The sequence below is a fragment of the Phoenix dactylifera genome, chromosome 2, assembly GCF_009389715.1.
Source record: "Phoenix dactylifera cultivar Barhee BC4 chromosome 2, palm_55x_up_171113_PBpolish2nd_filt_p, whole genome shotgun sequence".
In the NCBI taxonomy this organism is placed as follows: Eukaryota; Viridiplantae; Streptophyta; class Magnoliopsida; order Arecales; family Arecaceae; genus Phoenix; species Phoenix dactylifera.
Genome location: NC_052393.1, coordinates 6,339,241 through 6,363,247, shown reverse-complemented (window position 1 = coordinate 6,363,247; position 24,007 = coordinate 6,339,241). Strand labels below are relative to the sequence as shown.

General features: G+C 42.4%; 3 protein-coding genes across 3 annotated transcripts; 1 reads left to right on the top strand and 2 right to left on the bottom strand.

Moving 5' to 3' along the window:
* Nucleotides 1–2,298: 2,298 nt before the first annotated feature.
* On the bottom strand, nt 2,299–8,908 carry LOC103711784 (uncharacterized sugar kinase slr0537). The gene is made up of 6 exons (XM_039119018.1): nt 8,893–8,908; nt 7,488–8,004; nt 6,641–6,903; nt 5,762–5,879; nt 3,783–3,991; nt 2,299–2,874 (listed from the first exon to the last, which is right to left on the bottom strand). The coding sequence occupies exons 2-6, from the start codon at nt 7,917–7,919 to the stop codon at nt 2,421–2,423; spliced, it is 1,476 nt and encodes a 491-aa protein (XP_038974946.1). The 5' UTR covers nt 7,920–8,004; nt 8,893–8,908; the 3' UTR covers nt 2,299–2,420.
* A 3,025-nt stretch (nt 8,909–11,933) lies between these two features.
* On the bottom strand, nt 11,934–19,026 carry LOC103711812 (replication factor C subunit 3-like). The gene is made up of 11 exons (XM_017843961.3): nt 18,053–19,026; nt 15,870–15,980; nt 15,749–15,781; nt 15,391–15,559; nt 15,010–15,188; nt 14,759–14,895; nt 13,292–13,387; nt 12,731–12,800; nt 12,566–12,646; nt 12,351–12,474; nt 11,934–12,236 (listed from the first exon to the last, which is right to left on the bottom strand). The coding sequence occupies exons 1-11, from the start codon at nt 18,896–18,898 to the stop codon at nt 12,163–12,165; spliced, it is 1,920 nt and encodes a 639-aa protein (XP_017699450.3). The 5' UTR covers nt 18,899–19,026; the 3' UTR covers nt 11,934–12,162.
* A 733-nt stretch (nt 19,027–19,759) lies between these two features.
* Nucleotides 19,760–21,085, top strand: LOC120104584. Its single transcript, XM_039115931.1, has one exon. The coding sequence runs from the start codon at nt 19,760–19,762 to the stop codon at nt 21,083–21,085; it is 1,326 nt and encodes a 441-aa protein (XP_038971859.1).
* Nucleotides 21,086–24,007: the final 2,922 nt, after the last annotated feature.

The window sequence follows — 24,007 nt, the reverse complement described above, 5'->3', positions numbered from 1 at the left end:
GGAGCTTCTTTTTTTTCCTTCTTTTGTGACGTTAAAAAATAGTATGTAACTGGATAAATTGAATTAGTAAATTTTGTTCAAATTTAATCAAAGTTATCAAACGTGTTGATGGGGTTACACCAAGGTTGGTACCATAAATTGGATTTGGCATAGGCAATCGATTGTTGGTAATTTTGGCACTCACACAAAGCAAATTGCCGTGTTCTGCCCCAATGGCACCCCTAAACTGCACCACCGCGTCGGACTGTAGGATGGAATACTTGCACTAGATGATGAGTTCGGGTTGTATCTTCTACGCTAACAAATGATTCATTTTCTTTCGCAGTGTCAACAGTTTGCTCGTACATCATCTGCATCAAGAGCTGTGCAGACGGATGGAAACAGAAGGTAGGATTGCTTTGAATCATGAAAGCATTCTTTTGCATGAAAGATACAATCCGAACCCCTCTGATTCTCTTCTTCGGGGGCGATGTGAGCGTTGGACCTAAAAGAGTTGGTCTGGTCTAAGAAGGGGGAGGCTCCCACCTAAAAAAGAGGACAGAATTAAAGGTGACATAGGCTATCGGCATCCAACGAGAGCCCAAATATATAAGGGCCCACCTAGGGCCGAAACGTGTTAATAAATCTATTTGTTTGCCAGTTGACCCTCCTAGCTTTTCCTTCAATATTGGCTTCTTTAACTGCAACGAGAAGCCTAATAATGACATAAAAAAGTTTGGACTTTGTTAATGACCGAAGTACTTCTAAAGATTTCTTGCAATTGATGTGACAGAGTGGGGGAATTAACCTACCGTTTTAATTCGTAAATAAGCGATTTTTATGACATAATTGACTAAATAGGCTAAGCCAGCAGTTTCCTAGTCGTTTCCCTTTCTAGAAAAAAAATTTACTCAAGAGTTTGTCTCTCTTTCCACAAATTGGGTATGGCTAAGCAGTTGCACCCACCCTTGTATCGAAAGATTTGTGTTGTTCCCAAATATTTGACAAAAAAAATATAATTAGTAGCACTCCCAACATTATTTTGGGAAAACAAGATTTGCTTCTTTTTTTCTTTTTGGAAAGGAAAAATCTTAAACTTCCCGGTAGTGGTGATTAGAGCCAAGTGCAATTGGATCCATTTTCCTCTTCAACAACATTAATAACTTCGAATGGACTACAAAAGACATGCATACATGCATATATATACATATAAATACACACACTATCTATATATACATGTATATAATATAGTGAAAGAGATTGAGATTTGGCTACATTCAAGTAAATCTTCACTCAGATCCGATTAAAACTATATTGGACAATAAAAGTTCCATATTGATGATCTGAGCAGTTAAATATAATTGTGTGAGGATGTTTTTGAGCCAAGCAACCCTTTTCTTATGCCTCGTCGCTTCTCAATTGCTGAAGCATGCTTCGTTTCCTAGGACGAAGAGCTCCTTTTGTTCATTCTAATGTTGCCCTCTTTTCCAAGGTGAATAAATCCGACAACTCAGCAGCAATGTGCAACTAAGTTTCTCATCCGGTGGATAGGGAGAAAATACATACCAGTACATACATACATATACATATATACATACATACATACATACATATATATATATATATATATAATACATGAAATGCAATGACAAGATTTTACACTCACCATCAGATTTGATATTAGTGATCAGAAAATAAAAATGTAAACAATTAGATACGATATAGAAGGCCTAAGATATCTATAAATAAATAAAAAATTATATGACCTGAAAACTCCTAACCATGCAGCAAATCACCATAAATATATAATCATAATAGAACGCCATGTGTTAATTTTGAGATGACTTGATGCATAGTTTAAGAATCAAGAGAACATATGATTTTTTGTGTATATATATCTTAGACTCTCTAAATCACATATATTTCCATTTCTTGGCAACCAACATAGCATTGTATTTGGTAGTTGGTGTGAAGTTCTTTCTTTAGATCCTGTGTTTTTTTAATCGCACCCCTATATATACGCCTATATAAACATTGACGAAGCTAGCTCCACTTGCTCTGCAGAGAATATGACACACTTCAGAAGGGATTAGGCGCAACCGTGATCATCATCATTCATACAAAATAGGTGCACTTAAAGAAGGTCAGAAGAGGAAAATATAAACTTAACTTCACATCTACTGTACGGGAACCTTACATAGCGTCAAGAAGTTTATGACTGATTGCAAGAGGTGATAGAAAATCTATTTGTATATAAAATCCCTGCTTCACACTTTATATTGGAAGATAAATGGAGGCAAAAAAGCAAATAAGAACAAGTTAGAGTTAAATGACGACGTGTAAATATTTATATTTACTTCATGTATAAACGTTAGAATCAAATGGCTAGAATTTTTCAGTCAATTGACAGTTATATGACTTGACCTACAATGAAATTTATATCAAAAGCTGGAAATATGATCTGATCCCACATCTGACCAAACCTTTGAGCTCTCAAGATGGAAGGCAAATGACTCTGTTAGTCTGCAGGCATCTTGAACCCGAAGGCGAGTACCCTGCTGTCCAACGACAACAGCTGCCACCTGAGATGCCAGCATGCCCATGCCTTTTAAGTCTGATGCCCCTCTAAGAATCCCATATAAGATACCTGAAGCATATGCATCACCAGCCCCACATGTGTCCACAGGAATGCATGGAGATGGAGGTATATATATTGCTTCACCTTTTATGCCTATATAAGAGCCTCGTGGCCCATCTGTAACAGAGACAAGAGGTACAAAATGGCTCAAGTACCGAGCGGCGGACATGGGGCTATCCTTCGAGGATAAGTCACAGAAGGCTCTTGCTTCATTGCTGTTGGCAAACACGACGTCTGCAAAGTTTCCTATAACTTCCCTGTGGAGATGATTTGCATACAGTGTTAAGTGTAGATGAAAACCACATTTCTTTCGCAAGTGACAGAACTCAAAAACCCTGATATTCTTACAGAAATCAGTCCATATGCATAAATTAAAACCGGTTTAGATGATAACCAAATTTCTTTCACAAATGTCAGAACTAAGAAGCCCTAATATCATTACAGAAATCAGTCTGCATGCATAGAAACAGAATCAAGAACAAACAATACAGCAAATTGGTTTCAAGGTAGACATGGTTTCTTCTTGATAGGAAGTTAGATAGGAGGACAAACATTCTACTCAGATCACAAGATCCAAAGTTGTTTAATGGTCGTTCATGTGTTATTTAAAATGGAAGTGTCTTGATTCAAAAGTCTCACAATGAGATTCCTGAGATAGGTTGAATTGGAGGAAGGGGTTTGCCACAAAATACAGTAAGTTTAGCCCCAGGGACATGATTCCTGATAATGGGAAGCACCTAGAATGATTGGAGGACCTTGAGAAGCTCTGACCTTATATAGTAAGTTGTTTCTAGAACATAGCGTCAGACAACTAAGAAAGCATCTCTTACAAAGATACTTCCTTTCAAGTACACATCTGACTCAAGCATATAAATGCACATTGTCACTGGTAGGTGTTTCATTTAGTAGCTGAATATACAAAGACACATATTATCTGTATAACCTCTGCTGTAGAAAAGGAGGAAGTAAACCACAAAGAACATGGTCGGCACGAACAAAATATCTGAACAGAAACAACAGACTACCAGGTGCTTTACTTTCAGATCAAAAGTGTATAATGAGCAATGTTGCGGCAAAACGTTAATGCCAAGGAACTGCAGGAATAAAATTTGCTACTTAAAATCTGAAAGAGACATACATAAGAAACTGAAGTTAAAAAGCTTACCAGAAATCATCATAACACCTCTCGATGCATGACACATCAGATGCAGTAACAGCAATAAGCACACCATTTCTGCGAGCATCCTCGCAGGCTTTCAGGATAGTTTCAATTGTATGAGGTAGTTCAAACAAATAACCTTCTATCACAAGTGCATTTGCCTTTGAAATTATGCTAGCTAAGTATGGATCATAGTCAACAGTTGATGAAGTGCCCTGAGAAAACAACAAGATAAAAGCATTAGCGGGAGTCAATAAATGAAGTTCGATAATCAGCATGTTTCTGAAGGCTACTACCAGTTGACGTGTAACAAACACTTAAGGAGAAACTAATAAGAATAACAGGAACTAAGACCAACGAATCCATAGAAAGAATTAACCCAACCAATTAATCAAGAATAGCATCAGTAATAAACAAAAAATTCCATATCCAATGCAGCAGCTAGAGCTAGCCAAAAACATTACAGAGCTGGATATTAGCATATTCTTTCACTTTTGTTGCATAATATCTTATGGTGATGACAAATCCTGATGACTTGCATTTCTATTTGGAAAGAGCTACAGTGATGAAGATTTTTGATGCTTGAGCTGAAAGGTCATGGTTGTAATGATTTCTACATTAACCATGGTGGTAGTAGTTATAATGTATACTGTACATCATAATGCAAATGATGTGTAAATGTTATTGAACATATCTTAATTGAAAGTTGATCGAGAGATTATCCATCAGTAATTATCATTATGTTGATTATCAAGTATTGCATGCACTCAGGATTGGTCGGTTGGCACGAATTTTGGTTTCAGCACTACCTATTGATGGGATGGAGAAAGGTCTGCTCCTTATTCTAATTAACCTTGTTTAGTTTATTCATGTTACTCTTAGCACATATGAAGTTTGGGCTCATGTTGGAGCAAATACAAAATTCTTACCTTCCTATGATCAAAGATGGTCAGGTATTTATGCTAGTTATGGATCATGTTGTTAAGGTTAGGCACGCATTAACAAATACCATCTGAACATTACGTAACAAACTTTCCTAAAAATTTGATTGAAAAAAACAAACATTAAAAAGCACTTCATCTTTTATTTTTTCATCTGTAAATATTCCATCTAGAAACCATGTATCCATCAATATATAATGCATCTTTCTCTCTTCCCACACAACATTTGTGATATTTTTAGAGAGGTTATCCCTTATATGATAAAAGTTAATGCAGCTACAAAAGTGATCGAGTAGTAGTAGATTCTCTGTCATGCCTCCCATGTTTGTTTACCTAAATATACTTTACTCACATTATTAGCATGCTGCCACTGCCAATGCCAGCTGATCCAGAGATGCCTATTAGTTCCTAACAAGTATACAGCATGTAGAAAGAACACACAAACACTTCAAACAAAGAAATTCAAGACAAGAAAATAAAGGCTTGTAATCAAAACTCAAAGGGGAATGTTTGACTAGACAATTTATTTTTCCGTATCATAATAAAAAGAATGTATCTTCTCCTTTACTGTGTTTACAAGATTCATAGATATGGATATGTCAAATAGTAGGGAACACCCTCATACTCAAGAGCTTCACAGATATGGATATGCCAATTGGTAGAGAAACACTCTCAACCTCAAGAGATTATTCTTATTCCATGATACATTTTCTTTGATATCAGATGGATATTTTGGAAAGGGAGGCAGACTTTCTTTATAAAAGGATAACAATGTATTGCCATTGCTACCATTTAAACAAAATTCCACACATCCGATGGTTAAATTATAACATGGAACATGTTTATATTATAAAGAAAGAATTCAATATTATAATTTCCAACTTTACAGGACTTCAATTCGCAAGTATTAACTCCGCATCATCTACATAAGATTTCATCTCACAATGATGCTGGAGGCATAATTACTGAAAGATGAAATGTACAAGAAAAACCAAAGACTAAAGTTATAGTCACTTATGATATAAAAACCAGAAAGGAGTTAACCTGATATGCAAGCATGGTGCGCTGGGCATCTGGAGTAGTGAGAACAATCACTGTCCCAGTTGTTCCATCCTTGACAGCTTTAGAGAAAAAATTGACATTTGCCCTTTGCAATTTTGCCCTGTGTTCAAGACCACTGAATCAATCTATATCCCATGAACTACAGTAGATATATGTGAAAATGCAAATAATTGATTACTCTTCAATCATCTTTTCACTAAACCACCAGTAAAAAGGACAGGTTGGTAAAGAGAATATAGGGATAACTTTTGGTAGTCATTCAATAACTCTGTAAAACAGGACGAAGAGCAGAAGATGATTTGATACTCAATTCAGGTTCCGTACTATTAACTGTCATCTGCAGTTATTGTGGCAATTAGGGTCTCAAGTCCAGCTAATTTCATTCAGTATTTACTAAATGAGATAGATAACTCAGATCTAAATTATTTTGGAATAACTTCTAATACTCAGAAAAACATTACATTTGAGTCATACCAGTGAGAACAAGTTATATTCAAAACCCGGAATCTAGGTCATCCCAAGTCCATGCATCAAAATGGTTCCTTATGCAGTCTTTTGATGAGATGGGATGAAAGGTATGCTAATCTTTTGTTTGAGCTTTACAAAAGTAAAATCTTCAGCCAAACGATTTCATAGAATAAAACAATGACTTCTCTTCAAAATAATATATAAGATTTCTGATACAAATATTGTGAAACCAATAAACAAAATTTCAGAAATCACAGATTTACAGTACAGCAGGTTATTCCTCATAACCACAAAACTTGACATTAAACAATGGCAATCTCTCGATATTCAGCAAAAACCATAGTCACTATCTTGTTGATCTTGACAAGTATCAGTGCATGGTCTTTGCATTACCTGTAAAAACCACCCAACGGATCACTGCCCACACTGCCAGCCATAGCAACGTTTAAGACAGGACCACTACCAGGCCATCTACCAAGTCTCGCCAAAGCCACCAATGTATTCGAGAGAGAACCTCCAGCAGCAGCCTTATAGCAGCAGCCATCCATAGCCCGCAACACCCTACCCCTCTCCTCATGATTAACAACTTTCCTCGTGCCCTTTTCTATCCCCAATCTCTTCAGAAACTCATCATCGACCATGCCAGAAAAATCCACCTAGCGGAGTTAAAGACTTAAAATGTAAGTAAACCAAAAAAAAGGCAAAAAAGAAAAGAAAGAAAGAAACCTTCAGCATTAACGAATTAGACTCGGGACATCAGGAGAACGAAAGAATATAAAATTTATCAACCCAAGCCGGTGAAAGGGAGCATGTTTATGAACAAACAAATACTTTTTCATCAAAATTAAAATCAAAACCTTCTAATAGCAAACGAATTTCAGTAAAATCCAATCTTTCTCATAACCAAAGCCAAAAGATGGGTACAAGATTAACAAATTTCAGGATTAAAAAGAAATAAAGAAAGAAAATTTCAGGATTAACAAAATACACTCAGAGAACAGAAGTTCTCCTTTCAGCTCTCTGTGAACATAGAAACATAAAATCTATCCGAACAAGTCACATTTTCCCATCAAAATTGAAATTGAATCCATAATTGACAAATTAATCCCTATAAAAATTATACCTTTCCATGTAGCGATCAGTATGTAGCGTTCCACAACCATAATCAAGACCAAAAGATGGGAAAAAGATTAATACACATTGACAACCAAAGAAAGGAAAGAGTCGGAGAAGCCATTACCATGGCCTGCCCAAGGCCCAATACATCCCATCTCTCGGGCGCAACGGAAGCCATCATCTCCTCCTCGTCTTCCACTCCAACTTGCTCCCCTTCTCCCTCGCTCTCGCTACACGGATACCTCTCCGCCTCGCTGCCCCCAAGAAGACAAAAAACCCGAGACAACCCATCCCTTCTGCTTTCCAAAACCATATAATCCCTCTCCCTTCGGAATCCCAGGCCGACCCTTCCGCTCTCCAAAGCCATATAATCCTTCTCCCTTCGGGATCCCAGGCCGAAGCCATCGCTCCTCCTGCCGGGGCGGCCGCTCCGGCGGAGCCTTACGAGGGGAGAGCAGTCGAGGAGAGGGCATTTCGGGGGAAGGAGGGGCTCGGAGAGAGAGGGGAAGCGGGCGGCGCGGGCGGAAGGGAGGACAAAAGATGGAGGGAGCGCCATGGCCGCCGACCGCCCCAGCGTCTCAGGAGAAGAAGTGGTGAGAAGGTTCCAGAGGGAACCTCGTGGAGGGCGGCCGGCCTATCACCAAACGGGGGTAGTTCTATATACACCCCCCCCTATTGCTCAGGACACCCCCCAAAAACCAAAAAAAAAATACCCAAACTAACCTTTAGTGTAATTACCATATTACCCTTGAAATTTTCTCAGTACACCCCCTTCCTCCTCCTCCGTTTCGTTTTGAAAAGAAAAAAAAAACCCCCCCTCAAACCCCCCTTAAACCCCTCGATCCATTTACATCGTTTAGGCGATCTTTGAAGGAGATTTAAGCCCCATTCGAAGCATGGACAAGCAACTAGTGATTTGGGACGAAGAATCGGCCGCAAAGGTACGTGTTCCACCTTGTTTCGAAATTTTTTTTTTTTCCCGGTTCGTGCTCCGTTCGGCACTGGATCGCCGAACAAAAGGCTTCTGTTCGGCTGAACAGTGCCGAACAGAAGCCTTCTGTTCGGCAACCCTCAACCGAACAGATCTGTTCGGCTGCACAGTGCCGAACAGAAGGCTTCTGTCCGGCACTGTTCAGCCGAACAGAAGCCTTTTGTTCGGCGATCCAGTGCCGAACGGAGCACGAACCGTGAAAAAAAAAATTTCGGGAAAAGCCGGCGAGGTGGTTCCGGGAGAAGCCGGCGAGGTGGTCGGAGATCGGGAGAATGCCGACGACGAGAGGGAGAAGGGGGAACGGGGGGGTTTTGGGCGTTGGCAAGGTGTTTTGGAGGGGAAGAGCGGGGTGGGGGGGGTTTGGGGGGTGTAGAGAGCAATTTAGGTGAGGGGGTGGAGAGGGTGGGGGGTAATTTAGAAATTTTTAATTTTTTAGGGGTGTCCTTAGCAAATGGGGGGTGTAGAGAGTATTTAATTTTTTTTTAATTTTTGGGGGGTGTCCTGAGCAATAGGGGGGGGTGTATATAGAACCACCCACCAAACGGGTGGTTAAGGGACCGTACTTTCCCGTATCTGCCCTTGCTTGCTCCGAGTTTCTTTTAGAGGCGGCAACTGAAGGGCCGTTTTTATTCTTATAGAGGCCGCATATCGAGGGCCGACTTATGATGCGCGTATAAAATTCGTGTATAATTGGAGAACAATTAAAAAGCTCTGTATCAATTTAATTTCAAAGAATAATTTATAGAATCATTTGGTGAACAGAAAAATCAGAAAAAAAAATTTAAAAAAAAATCAATATTTCAATGAATATCGTACCTATGGATATTACCACGTAGGAGTCTGAATTTTCTTAATTTTCTGACCAAATTATAGAATTTATTTTTAATCTAAAAAATATAAAAAGAAGGAAATGATAAGAGATGGTAGTAGCGTAAAAGGTTCTATGGAGAGTCGAACTTGGGCTACTAGATTCAAAGTTAAATGATCTAGTAACAGAAATATAATTTTTATCTATACATTCTTTTCTTACCGGATCCAACATGGTTCAGAAATGATTGACTGCTTTTGTGATATTTGGATTGTATCCTATGTAGATCTCAAAACACTTCTTCTACCATTCGTCTGCATAGATCTTGAAGCAGCTATTGCACAAATCTTGACATCACGAAAAAAAAGGTGAATCAAAAGATACAACTCTAGCCCAAGAAACATACCAATGCGTTTTGGCTGCAGAGATATCGTATATCTTTTAGAAGCTTTTGGCCTTTCGTTAGCATTTGAGCTCTTTCTTTCTTTCTCTTTCTTTTTCTCTCGGGTACACGGCCAGGGAGCAAACTCTACGAAGAAACAAAAACAAAAAACAAAACATTCAGCCACATAACTACTTTTCAGAAGAAGCAAAAATTAAACCATACGGCTACCTACTAGAAACTACAATCGAAGGCCTTTGTGGCAAATTAAGCTCAGCAGGGATGAATTCTCCTCCACAGATTTATTACCTTCATGAGAGATATGAGATACTTTGAATACATCGATAACTCTTTTAATGAGAAGAGGTATATGTTGTGACTTGGAGTTAGTAGCACAATTAATCCAACGAATAACCACATTGGTATCAACTTCTATCCACTGTCAAGTAGCTCTGTAGCTGAACATAGCAGTAGAAATGCCTTTACATGGTGCTCTAAAAGACTTCGACTGTGATAACTGAGCACCGCAATAGGTATGTTGATCTTGCGTTAATAAGCTTTCCACTACAGTCTCTAACTAAAAAGATAACAACCACAAAGAGTTTCATTGACAGTCCCATCAAGATTTAGCTTCGTACTCTAAGGAGAGGGGGTAGCCATTGCATTAGAAATAGCGGATGAGTAAGGGGCAGGGGGTGGGGTGGTTTCCAGGTGACCAATATACCCCAGTGCCCTGCTGTTACATTGATGGAAAATAACTTTAGCACATAAATCATCCTTAGCATTCAATTTGCCTTGAAACAGTCTCATTTCTGGTGTACCATATTAACCATCCAGACAGGGTTGTATCTTTCACCCGAAAGAAGAATTCCCCTTCCTTCGCACGAATCCACCATTGGATCGCACAATGATTGCTTTGAGAGATGTTCAGATAGGCAAATAAAAGAGTTCGAAGTCCTTTGAGATCTACACAGGGTGTGATCCAGCGGTCGCCAGGGTGAAAGAAGATCAATCATTCTTTCGGGCGAAAGATATAACCCGGCCCCAAATCATCCAGTAAATGTTGTCAATTGGTGCAAGATTGATACCAGTAAATTGTATCTTAACTGTTGTGCCATTATACTGCTTTTCTAGTTTTCTAGCTCCTAATAGGTGAGCAAAAGAGTGGATGCTATCAGGAGATCCTTCTATGGAAGGGAGTGAAGAATCTTGCGGAAGTTTTTTATGTGGTTAATTGGAGATCAGTTTGTAATCCTACAATTCAGGATGGGTTAGGTGGCAGGAATTTAAGAGATTTTAATTTGGCCCTTGGGGGCATATGGTGATGGAAGTTATTGTCGGATTATGATTTTATTTGGACAAATCTATCATTAATAATTATTTCTAAAGGATGAGTTCCTTTAGGATGCTTACACATCTATTCCTCGTGCCTTTGCTTTTTGAAAGGGAGTTATTAAGGTTAAAGACTATTTTCTCTGTGGCATTTCCTATTCTCTTGGTTCTGAGGACAGATTTTTTTTTTTACCTTCTGGAAAGACAGATGGCCGGATGTGCTGACTTGTTTCCGAGGTTACTTGAGATTGCTAATGATCCTTTGTTTTTGGTTAACTCTTGTGTTTCTTGGCAAAATGGAATGTTTCAATGGGATATCTCTTTAGTTACACTGGGTACCTTCATCTCCGGATGCTGGTTCAAGATTATTCCTTTACTTCTGATAAAGATGAGAGTATTTGGAGATGGTATTCTAAGTGAGATTTCAGTGTGGGTTCCTTTTATAATTTTCTGAATTTTGGTGGAGTTATAATAAATGGTTTTCATTTGATTTGGAAGTCTTCTATCCCTTTGAAGGATACGATTCATGGATGGATAGTAACTAGGGATAATTTACTCGCCGCTGATAATCTTGTTAAAAGGAACTGGCCTTCTTCAGAAACCTGTGTTTTATGCAATGCTGCACAGGAGTCTGCTTATCTTTTAAGTCATTTCACTTCTCTGTTAAAAAATTGGATATTAGCCCGAGGGCTACATCTCTGCAACAAGTGCGGACTGATTGGAGGAGAGCTGCTGTTGCTAAAAAAATTCAGAAATGGTTGGGACCTGATCACGCTTGCTATATGGTGGCTTGTTTGGAAGGAAAGCAATCACAGAAATTTTAGAGGATCTTCTGAAATTGTGGCTGAAGTCATTCCTCCAACCAAGTCCTATTGTGTGGAATGGATTGCTGTTTTCCAGGGAGAAGAAAATGGTCGATAACTGTCGTGAATTATGATGAATGTTTTCTGATGTTAAAAGATTTACAATAAATCACAGAAATCTGAAATGAGTTGATCCTGATAATTGCATCAATACACTCCAAAAGTTATAAAAGTCAGCAACGAGTATCTAGATATATTCCACTTAAAAAAGGAGCATCTAGATATATCAAGTTCGACATACCTTGAAGCACTACATACCCAATAGAGGTACATATCAGAACTGCAATTGTGTGATCAAGTGCACTAGACGTGCTTTACTTGATGATCCTTTTTTTTAAAACCTTCTCCTTTATCCTTGCAAGTTACAGCATATATATATATATATAGTCAAATGCAAAACAACATCATTAAAGTGCAAATATTTTAGCATGGATTTGGCCCTCCATTGTTCTTGGTGGCAGCGGACTTGTAGAAGCTCATAAACTTTGCAGTAAATTCTGTTAAAAAGGAACACATTCAATCCATTTGCAAGCATTCACATTAGGACGTAATAGGGCAAAAGGGCATGAGACAGATTACTAGAGACTCCTAGCATATTTTAACAAACTTACCTTCGATGCTCATGAAACGGCGAACATTCTTCTTTGGATAATTTAGCTTACTGCCAGACGACTCTAATTTATCATGTCCAAAAGTTTGGGATTTGACAGCATCCAGCATTAGCCCATTATCCCGCTGCATAGCATCAGTAAATTGTTTATCATTAAATTAGTCTACAAAATACATAAAATAATCATCACATTGAGAAATCCAAGTGGTGGCTCACATTGTTAAAATCTCGATACCAGGCATCAATTTTGGCTTGAAATTGGTCATCCAGATGCTTCTTCATCTCTGTTATCAGAGTCTGTTTTTAACAATAACAGCAACTGCTCGATCACAAGCATCTCTGATTGGGGTATCATGCAGGATTAGGGTAAACATAACTTACACTGAAAATAAAGTCTGGTGATACATCATGCTCAATTAGATTCTTGAGCTTCCCACGGATGACGTATAATCTGTGCACCAAAGAGCACCATCAATATCCTTTTCTCACTCTAAGGCCATGGTTGTCTCTGTTCATAATGTAGTTACTGACGATTTCACAAGCAATAGAGCATAGAATTATTGATCAATGCATAAAATACCAGAACAATATTAGGCAAACCGGTCAAGCATGTGCATTCTCATCTCTCGACAATTATTGGATCTATTTCCATGCTTGTGTTCTCTACAACTATGGGGTCCCTTTCCCGTATCTTTATTAGGCAACTTAGTCAAATACGTGCAATCTCATATCTCTATAATCATCGGGATCCATTTGAATACTTGTGCTTTCGACATTCATGAAATTTTTTCTCATATTTTTCTTACAATTTTATTGTTGAATTTGTATTTCTAGCTTTCTCAGAAATTATGGGATCAGTATTCCATGAAAGCATATATTCAAAGAAACACATAAAGAAGATCATGTCATTCTTCCCAACCAATTTTCTCAAACAATACTTACTGCATTGGGCCTTGCTCTTCAACAATATTTTTGGCTATCTCAGCAATATCTTCTTCCCATCCAGTTAAGATCTCCTGATTTTCTTTTAAAGAATAGCTGCAGTTCAAGTAAACCATGCCAAAGTTTAGATGACAAGTCAGCCTCTTGTTGCAACACAACAGATTAAAATCTAGTTTATATTAGAAATTTACTCTCACAAATTTCATTATTAAATATGCTACTATGATGGTCGAAGAAACCTACACATTCCTTGAAAGATCATATGGTGCAAAAAAATAACATGTATTTTACACCGAAGACAGGTTACTGAAGAAGCAGACCAATTGACATACAAAATTGCAATCAGAACAAAGCCAGAAACATGTTTGATCACACAAAATCATTATACGTCCAAATCATGGCAATAAGGCCATGAAAAGTTGAGAAGAAAAGCTGATCAGGTTGGTAGGTGGGCTATAAATAGGACACTTGCTCCTGATATGATCAAAGTAGAAAAGAAAATAATAAGCAATTCCGACAAAGCCATCATGTCAATACATTATATTAAGGCATATCAGACTTCAAATCCCACCGAAATCTGAAGATCAGACTTCAAACCCAACCAAAAATCTGAAAGAAGAGGAGGAGGAAAGAGATAAAACAGTTTTAGTAGGCTTTCATCTGCTATACAATTTTTGTTTCTATATATAAAACTTGAATCTTAGACGGTAAGATAACGGAAAACAAGTTGACTTTCATTGAAGAAACTGAAAGTATTTGACAGTAATTTTATCAGATATGACAAGCATGCTACTTCATGAAGGGATAAATATCCCTGGAGCTAAACAGAAAGACATATTAACATTCAAACTTTGCACACAATTTTGTTAAAATGAACGGAACATCCTACCGTATGAAGCTGGGCATTTTATGTTGGTTATGGATAAACCTTCTTCCTTGAAAACTGGCATCACTACTAATTTAACCTTTCTACATGAAGACTTTCAAGTGAAGAAGAAAAAGAGAAATGCTAAAATAGGTATTAGGTTTTTCACTTTCTCTGTTTTTTACTTCCCTTCCTTTTATCAAAGGTTAAAAATGATCAATACAATTTGAACCTCTTCAATATTTCTATTTTACTCTGAAAAATAAATAAAAAAGGAGCATTTTACATGTTCTCTCCATTATGCTCATTCAATATTAAAACATTTTTTGGGGAACTAAAATTCATGAGATTCAGCTACTTGATAGCAGCACATATTTGAAATCAAACTGTTGCTCACGTTTAACTTATCTACTGTTAAATTTCTTTATGTTCTTGACCCTTTTAAAGTTTTAATGCTTTGAGATAGTGATTGGAAGACTAGCAGTAAAGACTTACTCGCATCTGTTTCACAAGAAGATATATGCACTATATCTGAAACAGATATATAATAGAAAAGTTTATAATGATTCATCAACGTGAGTACTCATAAACTGCCTGCTTACTTTGACTTCCAGGAGGCTTCAAATGAACGAATTGCCTGTCGAAGATTATGCTTTGAGTTCTCTGCAATCCTCTTCGCCAGGGCATGGGGTAAATCTATGCATTCTTGCGTGGCAATGAACTCCAAAACTTCGACAATCTGAAGATGAGCTTCAATAAACTATAATGAACTATACTGAACTCAAATCCCTAAGCTCAAAGCTCACAAATATGACTTGTCCGTTTCTACAAGAAAATAAATACAGTAGATCACCTCACTATCTGAAGGTGGCAGAAGTTTTACAGTCTTGCAAAGATGCCTCATGATGTGAAGCTTTGAGGCATCAGAGCAGCAGAAGAAGATCTTGTTACAACCTTTGTACTTCTCCATAAGCCAAAGAAGATAATGTTGAGCGTCTGTTGATAGCTTGTCAGCCTCATGGATAACAAGCGCTGCAAAAAAAAGGCCAAAAAAGATATATATTTCAAAAGAAAACTTAGACAAGAGAGATCAACAGGCACAAGCCATATCCATATATTTCAGTCAACCTCAAGAAACTGTTTGACCTCAATTTCACATATGAATGCACTTAGTTACCATGTATTGGAAGTTAAATAGTATTGGAAGTTAAATAGTACTGGAAATACCACGTACCTCTGCAATTACTATGATCACAATGTACAGCTTTGTCTGATCGTGTACAGGGATCATTTATAAAAGATGCTAGGACATGCTTCTCGTACCCATGCAAATCAGACAGATTTACCTCAACATGTTGAAAAGACATCCTCACATTTATGTTAATGCTGGAGACAAATTCACCCTGAAGCACAAATCAGCAGTTAATTACTTAACTGAAGACTTCATTTCTCAAAGTTTATTAGTTTATGATTTCCTCCTTTAAAGTATGAATAATAATCATTCGAGCCAATGCATTTAAAAACATATTACAATTGGCAAATGATCTCTAAATCATGAAAAGGCGTTAAGTAATAATAAAAAAGAGAAATACCTTCAGCTCAATTTTCTTCAGCTCATTATTTGTCTGTAAAGCAGAATTGCGAAATGCCATGAGGAACTATGACAGAGTAATGAAATCTTACATGCTTATTGCATCAGTAATAAACAAGTACCTTCAACTTCTCAGGTCCAAAAGCATCTCTTAAATATGCCAAAACCATAGTTTTCTTCCCCGCCCCTGGAGGACCTTCCACTATAAAATGACTGCATATTTGCTTAGACACCTAACAAGTCCAAAATAGAAAAGATAAACAAAACAGATGGCTCAAGGAAAATATTAAAATAAAAAAACAGCAAATGATATAAAAAGATTCAGCTATCTGAATTCGTAAGATAAATACCTATGTTTCATTTGACTAAAAGCCTAATTATCAAGAAAAAGAAGACCAAAAAAAGAAGAGAGAACAAGAAAAACAAACAGGGTGAATACAAGTATAGTAAAGGAAGATATCTAGGACGCCCCAAACTAAGTGAAAGGAGCACATGCATGCACAATATATAGCACAATATTGTTGCCAGATACTAATTTAACCACTGAGATTATATACAATCGAACTGATTCAAGTTCTCTCAAACTCTTAAAGATCGCAAGTTGTGTCATAAACTTGGGAGATTAATATTAGAAAATTTCATTGACGAATAATAGGCATTCAGTTCAAGTTTAAGCGAATAAATTATATTAGACTAAACAAAACAGGTTTTGAAGTTGATTTTGAGGTTATACATTTGAGCATCTTCTGCTTGGATGATCAAAAGTTATGTTTTTGTTGTCAGGGTGCTTTTTCTTTTCAAAGAAGAGAGGAGAACCTTATAACATTTATTCACAAGATACCAGGAAGATCAAAGGCTTAATTTTCAATCATATCTATATAACCATAACCATCAACCTTGTCCCTACTATTCAGGGGAAATCAATTTTCATCAAGACTGCACTTTCTTTTATTCAGTAACAGAATAGACAGTTATAAATTAAGTGAAGTCAAACCATTACATAGCTTTTGAGCAAATGCTAGGAACTGATATTTCAATTAGGGATCTATAATTTTGGGACTATATCAATATGCATTTTAACCATGAATCGTGATGAAGCCTTTCTACAAATTTTAGGTTTACTAGTCTCCTAGCATGCGCAAGTGTGCACAAAGACACATACAACAAATGCAAGCGTGCGTGCATGTACTATACAGTCTTGGATCTACCTCATAATGCACCTGGGCATTATAATATTTGATCCATGTATCTTATGTGCATGCAATCATTCCATATCTTAAAACGCCTCTACATTTCCCCAACCTTATGATTACTTATAATAAAGTTGATACCGCTCAGAACTAACCCAACCAACATGGCAGGCTGACTAATCAAAACTCGCCACAAAGCCTTCGATCAACCAGTCAAAACCCGCCACATAGCCAACCCAAAGGCACGCAGACAGTCCTTCAAATTTCAAATGCTCCTCCCAACTGGAGACACTTTGGCTACGATCGCAAGCGGTTTCTATAATCACATGGGCGAGATATGCGAAGCATGATGCACGGGCGAAACACCCGCATGTGGCCTTCAGGGCGTATGATGGACTACCAAAAATGGCCAATCCGCACACCCAAATTCCTTGCCAAAGGACACCGACCCTTGCCTATATTAATTATTCTTGGGGGACCTCCAAGTAAGTGCTCTCGAGTCTTCTTGCGTCCTTATGCTATCATTCTATTGCTCTCACAATACCTTTGCTATTCTTTGAGAGTCCATCTAACTTAAGCATCAAAGGGTCGCCCGTTGAACGGTCTCTGACAAAAGGACTTCTTCGTCTTTGCTCTTTTAGGTTGGATCCGGCATCGGAGCGAATTTTTGAGCACGGTCTCCTCCTCCCAGCACCATCTTAGGAGTGACCAGTGTTGGAGCCATCCCCATCTGAGCATTGACCATCACCTTACTGCCTCAAAGACACATCGTGATCTTTGGCCGGCCTCCACGATCTGAGAAGTCAACCGTCTGAGCACTCCAACAACTCAGCCAGCTCAACGTCTTGGTCAATAAAAGGTTGTTTTCTCAAATCTCACCATGCTGCAATCACATGACATCTCCAATGCGGCATTTTAACCGAGAGTTATTTTAACCACATATCGAGGTCGGAATGGGATCCGGTGTTTTCACGTATAATCAATGACTTTTCCATAATTAACCGAGTTAAAGTGCTAATATGAAAATAATGATGATGATGAATGTGATTTATTTTAATTTTTATATTATTAGGAGAATCCCGTGCATTAAGAATTTAACAAGAAGTTAAGCTTACCATCTGGAGGAGCTCCTCGGCCCGATTCCTGTTGCAGATGAACTCCTTCAAAGCTTTCGGCCGGTACTTTTGCGCCCAAACGAACCTGTCCTCCTTCGGCGATGAAGCGCTGATTACAACCGTCGATTCCCGCTCCTTCCTTGATCCAACGGTGCCGATCGCATCATCAGCGGCCGGAATCGGCCGGGCGATCATAGTAGTAGCCGGGGCGCTGATTACAACCGTCGATTTCCGATCCTTCCTTGATCCAACGGTGCCAATCGCGTCAGCAGCAGCCGGAATCGGCCGGTCGATCATAGTAGTGGCCGGCGCCGGCTGGGCCGGGACCCGTTCGCTCTCCCTCAAAGGCTTCTCCACTGGGTAGACCGCGGGCGGAGGGCTGGAACTCCTCCTCGGCATCCAATGTTCGGGTGGCGACCGCAATCCGGGATCCCAGGACTCGCAGCGGGGATAGGGCGGCAGGGTCTTCGGCGGGGCCGGCACGGAGGCGGCGGAAGGGCGGAGTCGGCGGGAGCATAACCAGGACGTTCCCCACCGGTGGATCTTAACGAGAATGGAGGAAGAGGAGGAGGAGGAGCGGGAGGAGGAGTCAAGGCTCTCGCGGCCAGGGCTGAGTGCGAGGCCCTTGTTGCAAGCGTAGCTGCTGGTGGTGCTCCAGGAGGCGCAGCAGGCGTGGTCGCGGAGGCGCTCCTTGGTCAGGGCGGAGGAGAGGGTCGTGGAGGAGGGCCTGGGGCGCTGGAGTCGGGGCCTCAGCCGAGCGGCGGCGGCGTAGGAGGAGGAGGGGACGGAGGACTTGGTGGAGGAGCGGCGGAGGGGGCGGTGGCTCGACATGGGGGGAGGGGGCATAGAGAGAAGGGACGAGGCATGGCGTCTGTCGGGTATTTGGACGTCGAGGGGTCGATAAACTCGAGGCGGCGACGATCGTAGCAAGGAAAACTTGTTGACTCGGGAGGAATGCTTCGGCACGGGAGACAGAGACGTCTTCAGTCCCCCTTGCGTGTCTCAGACAGCGGGGAGGGCTGTCGCTTTGAAAGCCGTGCCGACGGAGACTTCGGAGCGCTTTGCGATCCGTTCGGTAGGTGATCCGACGGTGCAATCGCGCAAAGGAAGGTCAATCATTCTTCCGCGCGAAAGATACCGCCGGTTCCCGATCAATAAATCATCAACTCGATCTAGTCCTGCAGCTTGACCGGTTGTGATCGAGAAGGCCCGCTGAACCCGATCATGGCCATGATTCGGTGGGATGCACACGATACATGCGCGGTACACTGCATGTACTATGTGGGCTCCATACGATCATGGCCATCCAGTCATACATTGATCAGACCAACCCTTCCAGTTTACTCCCGACGAGAGAGGATCTCGATACCTTTTCCTATTTTTTAAACAAGTGACTGATATTCACATAATTAAGATGTCTCTTTCTTTTTATGTGAGAGCCATCTCAAATTTCAAGCACCATTAATACGCTAAAATATTGAATTTATTTGTCATTTCAGTAAAAATAATATAACTTTTATTAATTGGGATCATGATTGTTAGGGCGGCCGTTAGATACATACAAAACAAGAACGAGAACAACAGCGCGATCTTGAAGGCCCTACTGGATGAAAAAAAAGGCAACAATTATATTGATAATTTGCGCAACAATATTTATGAAATTGAAATTAGGGCTTCGTATACGAAAACCTGCCAGCCCCGTGTTCTATGTGTGGGCGGGTTGGTCATTGGCCGGCGGTTTGTGAGTTTGGGTCTCCGGTGGTGGAGGGAACGAAGCCGGCGGAGACTGAAACAGGGCCTGAGAAGGCGAGCAAGGGGAAAGCTGTGACGGAGGATTCCAGGCAAGCCGTGGGAGGGGGAGATCGGCCCCGGGAGGGGGGTGCATTCGGACCGTGGCTTGTGACTAATCGGATAGGGACGACCTCGTCGGCGTTCAGGAAGAAGGAGAAGTCCGGTCCGGGTGCCAGGAAGGGGATGACGCCTGCGTCGCCCGGCCCTGGTCCGAGCAGGACGGAGGAAGGGTCGACATCGACACTCTCTCCGATTGATCTGGAAGGGTGGCAGAAGCCGACCAAGGTGGCTCGCCGGAGGACGCCGGAGAAGGATGTATCGGAGGCGGGAGCGAGTTTGCTGGTGGGTGAACCGAGTAGACCCGGAACGGGCACTGGATCAGGAGCCGAGGTGACTCAGGGCGTGGACCGGGCGATGCCGAGTCTGGGCCGGTTAGAAGTGCGGCCCAAGTCCAGCGGGGGCCTTCGACCGAGCGGACCGGGATCGAGTCCGCTGAAACGGTTCAGAAGCCCGCCCAGGTTTGAACCGGCTGTGGACCGCTTCGTGGGGGTTTCTTCGACTCAAGCTGGGGGGAAGGAGCCGGCCCGAGCGAAGGCGCGGCGGCCGGCGGCTGGTTTTCGCGGGAGGAGCAGGAGTTCACCTCCGCCTTTAGCACCGGTGCGAGGCCGTCCTCCCATGGTGAACGAGCATCCCACGGGGGTTGAAGGCGATCAGCGGTGTGAGCTAGCCGCGAGCACGGGAAGCCAACTGCTCCGGTCGTCGGTGGAGGTGGGCTTGCCGGAGCTCGGCAGTGTGCTGGCGCCTGAGTTGCAACCGGGGGAGACGCTGGCGGGGCAGGCCAGTGGAGAGGACGGCAACGGTGGTGACTTAGAACAGGGAGAGGGGTCGGCTGTGAAGTCGATTGGCAATGAGCTGCAGGTGCTACAGGCGTGCCAAATGGCACAGGGGAGCAGTGCATGTGACTCAGTGATAAGGAAGATCGGTGTCAATGGGACGGGGGAGGATTCCTCATGCTGTGGTGGGGATCGGGTTGAGCATGGCACGGGCACATCGGTGAGTGCGTGCCATACGGCACAAGTGAATAGTGGTGGTCAGCACCTTCAAGTTTTGCTTCAATTAATGGCCTCGGCAAAGGGAGTTAGGCCTAATTCTCTTGGAGGTGCAGGTTGTATGGAAGTGGATGCAGGGGAAAGTAACAGCTCCGGAGGTGTGGGCTGTGTGGGATTGAAGGGTGATTTATGAAGATCTTACTGTGGAACTGTCGTGGCGCGGGGAAACCATCGTTTGCCCCGGCATTTCGCAGGTTAGTGCAACAACACAACCCGGATGTTTGCATTCTTCTTGAGACCTGGCTGTGTGGTGGCAGTGTACAGAAGGCTAGAAGGGCGATTCCGAGGTCGTGGGGGTTCTATGCTGTGGACTCTCAAGGTTTGTCGGGTGGTATAATAGTAATGTGGAGTTTGGGGTGCTGCACTTTGGATTGTTTCAATGTCAGTAATCAAGAGGTGATCATGGTGATTTCGGAGGGTGATAGGAGACCTTTGGATTCTTTCAGCTGTTTATGCTAGCACTGACTACAGAGTCAGGAGGGCCCTGTGGGAGGAGGTCTCTCAGATGATTAGTCATGGCCATCCCATATTGATGGCTGGTGATTTCAACTGCATTGTGGACTCTCAGGAGAAGATGGGGGGGAATCCATTTTCCCTCAATAGGAAGATCAAAGAATTTCAGGACTTCATCTCAATTAATGGTCTGATTGATTTGGGCTTCTCGGGACCTAGGTATACATGGTGCAACAATCAGCAGGGGCGGGCCCGTGTCTGGGAGAGATTGGACAGAGCTTGTGCCACAGCTGGGTGGGTTCAGTGCTTTCCAAATTATCATGTCAGACATTTGCCGAGGATTGCTTCGGACCATTGTCCATTGTTGGTGAGTACCGAGGCACACATTCCAGTTTGCTCCCCTTTCAGGTTTGAAAAGATTTGGCTCAGCTACCCTAGGTCTTGGGAGATGGTGAGGGAGGCATGGAGATCTCCGGTTAGGGGTGATGCCATGTATCGGGTGTCCCGCAGGCTAGAGTTGACCTGGAGGAGGCTGAAAAGGTGGAATCGGGAAGAAGTGGGGAACATCTTCAGGAGGACTGAGGAGGAGGAGGCCATTTCCATTTTACAGGCCCGGGAGGCAAGGGGGGGGGTATCTGAGGTGGAGGTGGGGGATCTGAGATCTCATTTGGCTTTACATGATTCCCTTCTTAGACAGCAGGAGACACTATGGAGACAGAAGTCCAGAGTACAGTGGATTTTAGAGGGGGATCGAAACACAAAATTCTTTCATCAGGCTACGCTGATCAGGAGAAACCAGAACAGAATTAGATCAATCAGGAGTGAGGATGGCCAGATGTCAGATGACCCTGCTATGATCCGGAGGATTGTGGAGTGCTTTTTCAGAGCGAGGTGGACAGAGCAGTCTGGAGAGGGGGGCCGGGGGGAGATGGTGATGGCGGCGACGAGGGTGTCGGAGGAGGAGACTGCAGCTTTGATCAGGCCGGTTTCGGTGGAGGAGATTCGGGAGGCGATCTGGTCCCTTGAGGGGGACAAGGCGCCAGGGCCGGATGGATTTCCACCATTATTCTTTTGGAGGTACTGGTTGATAGTGGGACTGGATGTGACGGCGGCCATACAGCAGTTTTTTACCACAGCGGTGATGTCAGCGGACTGGCAGCGTACTTTCATTACCCTTATACCGAAGCGGCGGGATGCTTCTGAGCCGGGGCACTTTCGACCGATTAGCCTGTGCACCACTATGTACAAGGCTACGGCGAAGATTCTCGCCACTAGGATGCGGGGCATTCTACCGAGGCTGATTAGTCCGGAGCAGGGAGCTTTTATAGGTGGTCGGAGCATATCCGACAATATCATGATTGCTCAGGAGTTCATGTTTGACTTGGAGAGGGCCCCGATGAGGAGAAGCTTGATGGGAGTCAAGCTTGATATGGAGCGGGCCTATGACAGGATGCGATGGGAGTTTGTTCATCAGTCACTGCAGGGGTTTGGCTTTCCTGAGGTGTGGATTCGGTGGATCATGGGTTGCGTTAGGTCTCCATCCTTTGCCATTCTGGTGAACGGTACGCCTTCTCGCTACTTTGTGTCTGTGGGAGGGCTACGACAAGGATGTCACTTATCTCCCTTATTATTTATTATCTGCGCGGATGCACTATCCAGAGTGTTGCGTCAGTCTGTGATTACTCAGGAGTTGGGGGCTTATAGGCCTGCGGTGGAGGGTCCATCGTTCTCTCACTTGCTTTTTGCGGATGATTGTTTGTTGCTAGCTCGTGCGACACGCCGGGATGCTCGGGCTTTGGGTAGGATTCTACTGGATTACTGTGCCATGTCTGGTCAATGGGTTAATTTCTCGAAATCCGCAGTTTGCTTCAGCCCGTCTACCAGGCAGGTGGTGAGACACTCCACCAGCGAGATATTGGGGGTGGGTGAGCATGGTGGTGTGATGAGATACTTGGGGGTCCCGCTCTCAGGCCGGCGTTTGCGTGGGAGTGATTGCTCCTTCCTGGAGGCTACTGTCAGGCAGAGGATGGAGGGCTGGCAGATGCACTCACTATCCATGATGGGGAGGGTCACTTTGGCTCGGTCGGTACTCTCTTCGATTCCCATTTATTTGCTTTCCCATGCTTTTATTCCAGTGTCAGTTTTGAGGTCCATTGAGCAGCTGGTTAGGAATTTCATCTGGGGGAGGCAAGGCGGCAGGGGTGGTATTCATCTGTTGGCTTGGGAGGTGGTGTGCCAGCCCACTAGAAATGGAGGTTTGGGGGTGCAGTCACTGTTGGTACGGAGGGAGGCTTTAGTAGCTCGTCATGCCGCTAGGTATGTCTTGGAGCCTGGTAGTATGTGGTCCTCTCTGATGAGGGCCAAGTATGGGGCTTTGGTTGCTGGTGTGAGAGCTGGTCGCCGCCACTCTTTGGTATGGCGGGAGATGTGCGCCAGAGCAGGGAGGGTTCTACCGGAGATCAGATGGGTTATAGGTGACGGTCGCTCCGTTGATGTCCTGGAGGATTGTTGGGTGACTGCTGTGCCGATCAGTCGTATGCCAACCTTGGTGGACTCGGTGCGTCTTGCGGGCTGGAGGGTCAGCGACTTGTTGGATCCAGGC